This window comes from Cololabis saira, chromosome 1, assembly GCF_033807715.1.
Source record: "Cololabis saira isolate AMF1-May2022 chromosome 1, fColSai1.1, whole genome shotgun sequence".
NCBI lineage: Eukaryota > Metazoa > Chordata > Actinopteri > Beloniformes > Belonidae > Cololabis > Cololabis saira.
The window spans coordinates 28,464,150-28,470,289 of NC_084587.1; the positions used below are offsets into that span (position 1 = coordinate 28,464,150).

The 6,140-nt window shown below is 39.6% G+C and overlaps 1 protein-coding gene across 1 annotated transcript in view; it reads left to right on the top strand.

Moving 5' to 3' along the window:
- The window catches only part of mad1l1 (mitotic arrest deficient 1 like 1), a 68,939-nt gene extending 63,057 nt beyond the window's left edge, over positions 1-5,882 (top strand). Inside the window, exon 18 of the mRNA XM_061720103.1 lies at positions 4,479-5,882. Coding sequence (XP_061576087.1) covers positions 4,479-4,628 — 150 coding nt within the window. The 3' untranslated portion in view covers positions 4,629-5,882. The remainder of the gene's footprint in view (positions 1-4,478) is intronic.
- The last annotated feature ends 258 nt before the right edge of the window (positions 5,883-6,140 follow it).

A 6,140-nucleotide genomic window follows, 5' to 3' on the forward strand; every position in this document is an offset into this window, starting at 1 on the left:
ATTATGCCACATACCAAAAAAACAGATGAAACTTTGATTTAGGTATTGATCCACCCTGATTGGACAAATAGTTTGGTCCATTTGGAACACACAGCATTTTCAAGGTGGGATATTATGGCCAGTATCCCCCCTCAGTGTGTGTGTGGGTGCAACCCCAAAGTGCAGCAGCAGACCATTTTTGTTTTGCACTGTGTAACGTCTCGGGGTGTTGCAACAGATGTGAGATGAGCACTGCACGTAATAGCAAGCTAGCAACACGCAACAGGCAGCTCTTACTAATGGAGTTTGTGTCGCTTTGATGATTCTAAAATGCCAGCAAGCTGTCTGTAATCACACACTGATGTTTAAAGTAGAACAGCGGCAGTTGGGTGGGTGTACACCCAGGTTCAGATGGCAGCTTTATCCAACAGTTGTGAAGAAAAAGTTCACCCTTTGTCAATTTTGATGTTTTGCATAGCAACACGGAATCGTAATCTTCTGGTCTTTGCCATAACTTTTTTTTTTTTTTTTTTTTTTTAACATTTTTAATTAAACAGCACTTTAAATACATAAATAAAAATGGTATGGCCTTAAAATGAGTAAAACACTGTCAGATTAGAAAAACAAATATATTGTCTAATTATATTACAAACACTACTCCAAAATGTGGATACCGTGGGGGATGTACATACTTTTCCATAGGAACCTGAAGGGTAAGTAGCAGGTTCTGCTGCTCAAATGCCTCAGTGCAAAGGAAGACAGGGGCAGGTGTTTCTGCCCATCAGTCTGGAAAAGCTGTTTTCAAACAATTTGGAGCCCATCTCTCTACAGTGACAAAAATATTGATGAGCAGAACATTCTGTACAACTGCTAATCTTCCCAGGAGAGAGAGTCTCAGCAAGTTCACCCCAGGGTTAGACCATGCAATACTTACAGAAACTAAAAAAAAAAGAAACTTAAAAAATAGAGACACTCCATAGGTCTCAGCATGTTTCTTTTTTTTAAGTTTAAGAATGTAAGGATTGAACAATCCTGCACAAATGTGGTTCTACAAAGAACATGGCAGTACAGTTTAGAGTTCTAAAGTTGCATCTAAAAAAACAAAAATATAGAAAACAATGTCTTTTTGACGGATATGGGAAAAGTGGACATTTTTGGCCTTGATGCCAATCTCTGATTTTGGCAAGAATCAAACGCCAACACAAACACCTCCTGCCAATGTCAGGCACGATGGTGGAATTTAGACTCATTTTGTATCCACAGTTTATGTAGTGTTCAGATCTGCACTCTGAAGATTGATAGTATTCTTGTTATTTTTTTGAGTCTTTAACCATATTCCAAACTGAGAAGCCTTTGTTGAGCCGTGTGTGTACAAGCACATTTGTCCACTTTCAATTAAATCTTGTATAGGAGCACTTTTGTTTAACCAGACTGAAGCAGTTATCGTTGGGGTCTTCACAGTAGGAATGGGCGATATTTTACCGTTCACGATAAACCGTCAAAAAAATTCCTCACGATAAGAATTTGTCATCTCGCTGTAAAAACGATAAATTCCCGTTTATGATGTTTTTGTGTAAAGCTGATTTATGGTTCTGTGTTAAATCCACACACAACGTACGGGAAGGCAAGGGATTAGATGGAAGGAAGGAAGGAAGGAAGGAAGGAAGGAAGGAAGGAAGGAAGGAAGGAAGGAAGGAAGGAAGGAAGGAAGGAAGGAAGGAAGGAAGGAAGGAAGGAAGGAAGGAAGGAAGGAAGGAAGGAAGGAAGGAAGGAAGGAAGGAAGGAAGGAAGGAAGGAAGGAAGGAAGGAAGGAAGGAAGGAAGGAAGGAAGGAAGGAAGGAAGGAAGGAAGGAAGGAAGGAAGGAAGGAAGGAAGGAAGGAAGGAAGGAAGGAAGGAAGGAAGGAAGGAAGGAAGGAAGGAAGGAAGGAAGGAAGGAAGGAAGGAAGGAAGGAAGGAAGGAAGGAAGGAAGGAAGGAAGGAAGGAAGGAAGGAAGGAAGGAAGGAAGGAAGGAAGGAAGGAAGGAAGGAAGGAAGGAAGGAAGGAAGGAAGGAAGGAAGGAAGGAAGGAAGGAAGGAAGGAAGGAAGGAAGGAAGGAAGGAAGGAAGGAAGGAAGGAAGGAAGGAAGGAAGGAAGGAAGGAAGGAATCCCGTTGATGACGTTTTTGTGTAACAAACATGGCGGATCTGAGAGCGAGATAGATTTATAGTTAAAAAGATGGAGTTGAATTGGTATTTTTTTTATCGGGATAAATGCCAGAAATTATCGTGATACATTTTTTAGTCCATACCGCCCATCCCTACTTCACAGTTAGCTCAGCTCCCATAGGGTTCCATCAAATATTCCACTGCGTCTCTCACCCACTCGCATACTTGGCCTGTTCTGAGGACAAACCTCAGCATCAAGGTGCTTTAAACACGCAGGTCTCCATGGTAACGTTTTTTTTTTCCTTTTTAATAATTTTTAATTTCTTTATAGTTAATGTGCATGTTTAACATTCTCGAAGCCTCGGTAGGTCTCTAGAGCCTTGTGCACACGTGTTTGTTTATGCACCTGTGAAGACGGTAACAAGCCTCAGGATATGGTATAGCTTTACAGCCACACAGGAAAAGAAGAAACACACCAGGGATTGTCAGGGAAACGGAGCCACATAGTGAGCAGCAAGATGAAGATATGGAAAGTTGTCAGGGAAACACGATGTGATGAAATAAGCCTTTGAAATTCAAGCCTGTCTATTAAATATTAATTTAAAATAAAATCAAGACCTTTTGAAGGGATTGATGATTTAAGACGTGACCCAGTCCATTTTGCTTTGAGATGTCCTGATATATAAAATGCTTTCAACAAATGCCTTTGTGTAAAAGCTGAGGTAGACAAGTCCGGAAAGTATCAGTGGCAGCTGTGCCTCTGTCCTTTTAAGACGTTTAAACACACACACATGAAGCTCATGCACACAGGCTGGGTTAAACTGAGGTAAGTGCCATATAAGGGGGAAAAAATCATCTAAAGTAAAAGATTACTTGAAGCAAAAACAATGAATATGGTCACTGAGAATATGGTCAAAAGCATGGGAAATGTTAACATGTTAAACGGATAAATGAAGTTACAACCCTTGGGTAGAAAGCATCCGACCTTCGGGTATATTTGAAGATTGTCAACTGTCTTAAATGTTTTCCTCTTTAATTTGGCATTCAGTTTGAAAATATAACCAGATATGGGTCTCAGGCTAAGGTGCTTACCACACAACTGCAACAAATCCGGCTCCAGACTTTTGTTGCATGTCATCCTCTCCCCTCTTAATTTTCCTGTCTCTATTCACTTGCCTTTCCATAATAAACAAAACAAAATTACCAGGAAAAAAAAAATTGAAGAAAAGGACATTTGGCCCCAAGATTATCTAACTTATTAGAAAGCACATTGAAAGTGTACACAGAGCAACAATACTGTATACCTTTTATATGACATCTTAAAGCATGGGATTTGTTACAATTGTCTTTAATGAGACAATAAGTCTAATTATAATTGTTACACATGGCCAGTATTAAATTGAAATTCTACCAGATGAAGTCTCTAATTAATGATTTTTTTCTCCTGACTATGAATGGGTGTCTGTTCACTCTGTCCATTTTGCATAAGATCATTGAAACATAAAGTTATTCTGTCTGTGCATCTTAATCGCTTTCCACACAGCGTTTCTATCCTCAGTTAAGCAGTGTGCAGTCAGCGAGCAAATGCCATTAGTTCAGGAATCCTGTCCTCTCACCCATAAGAGATTTGTGGCAGCGTACAGCTGACTTCTAACTTTCAACTTCCTGTTGCCGAAGTCCCGACAGCTTTCAAATGATAATGCCAACCAATTTGCAAAACTGTCTTTTGTTTCCATGTGTAATTGTTTTTCTAACGCCGTTTAATTCTAACTCTCATTTGGTGGGTAAACATTTACGGAGTTGTCCTGCAGTGCAAGTGTTCGTGTAGGGAATAGTGTAATGGACTGTTAACTGTTTTTCTGCTCATTTTCTCTCATTTCTTTTTCATTCCTGTTCTTGAGTTACTTATTAAATTACCCTCTTTGTTGTTTGTCCTGTGGCCCACTGTTTTGTCAGATTAAAGATCTGCGTCACTGACAGACACGGAAGCAGGACATTTGTCAGATGTCTCAATATCGTCCTATTATGTCATGGGACTGTGCTCCACGCTACCCTTCCTCACTCTCTGCATTGCCTTAATTACTTTATCCCCCGTTTACTTCATCCCTTTCACCTTCACTCCATCGCCCCGAGCCGCTCCTCGCTCCTTTTAATTAATCCACACAGATTTAGACACCCCTCACCCTGCTGTGATTGTGTACACATAACACACACAGATTCACAGTTGACTATTCCTTTTAGACAGGAACAACTTGAAGTGATCTAGCAGTACTGTACTTTGAAAGTTTTGCTCTGAAAATGGATGTCGTTGGATGCCTAATTGTTTGATATTGTCTGTTGCCTTTTGACTCAGGGCTCTAATGGAAGCATGCAACTCATGGAAACCGAGTTCTCCAAAACTCTGGGGGAGATGGTGGCTCTTCATCTGCACCATCAGAAGAGCATTCCCGCCTTCCTCTCGGCTGTGACCCTTGACCTCTTCAGTCGACAAACCACCATCTGAAGTGATATGACATACTAAACACAACTGAAATTATGTGTTAAGTTAGCTTAAGTGTCAGTTATGAAAATGTAATGGTGTTTCTTAAAACCTCAAAACATGAACAGTGTAGCGAGTGCTACACGTGGAGGATGAAAACCTGTATATAGTCTTTTTTGGTAGAAAGGTATCATGAAAAGGACAATTCCACAGTTTAATTGCATTTGGAGCATTATTTTGATATTTGTTACATGAAATACATTTGACCACCAAACATTACACGCACTGTTAGGAACAGAAAAAAATATTTAGTTTGTTTTTGCAGGTTGAGGGTTTGTGCTATTGATGGGGTGTGTTTTCTTGGGGTGCATTGGAGGGCAGGTGAGAAAGGAGCGAGGTCTCAATGTTTTGTCAAATAACAGATGTGACAGGCAGAAATCACTTACCCTACCTTTAAGACAAACATACATAGTCCCCAACACACCCGTCTTTGTCACGAAGTAAACCTGTCAGATTCAGGACTGGAAGCTTTTATGTCATTCTTCCAAAGCTCATAGTGAAAGTTATTTATCTTTTCTTAATTATAAAAAAAATAGGGAAAAAACAAGTTAAACAGTCTCACAAATAATCATGAAACTCTATGTGGAGTCGTGAAGTAGTGAAATAAACAGTTTAAAAGAAAAAGTCTGCTTATTAAAGTCTCACTGTGAGTTTAGCACAGAAAAAGAAGTGAGTCGCCTGGGATTGACATGGATTTTTCCACATGTGGGAATTCTTCTTTTAAAGTTGAGTTCTGCTCACATGAATCAGTCTGGCTTTTTGTATTGTGGTGGAGAGAAAAATGACTGCTTTGAGCAGCTCATAATTGGTCATTGTAAGTGGGATCACACCCCCACAGATGTCTACCATCGATCAAACTATTATCTCTACCCGCTTATTCCAATGCAGGGTCACGGATATCTGCATTAGACATAAATGTGACTTTATACAACTGGTATCCGCTCCACACAACCAAACAAGATACCCCTTGTTTGGCAGACAGAAGAAATGCATCGAAGGATATATTTTAGTTTAAGATAAATCTGTGTCGGTTTGCCCCTGTATTTTTTTAATTTTACTTTTTTTTTTTTTAAAACACATAGTTTACTTTACAGGAACTGCTATGTATGATATGAACTTCACTAAGTGTACTACATCACCATGGTGGCATTTACAGATTTGATGAGACTGAAATGATCTTTTATATTACAAAGAATGCCTTGGGTTTGAACTACATTTCTTTTTAAATCTAGAGTTGTTGTTGTTTTTACCTGAATTGACAATGTCTTTGCTTGTGCAAGACTTGTGAAATTTCCCAGTTGCAATAAAGCATAATGGTACAAATACACATGGGTTGAAGAGGGAAGCAATGGAACAAGGAATAAAAAAAGTGAGAAACGAAAAGGAAGTGAGCTAAGCGCCTAACGACTTATCACAGACACCACATAAGATCTCCAGCTGGTGTGGCCATATGTCTCCTGAGAAAACATCCTCCTG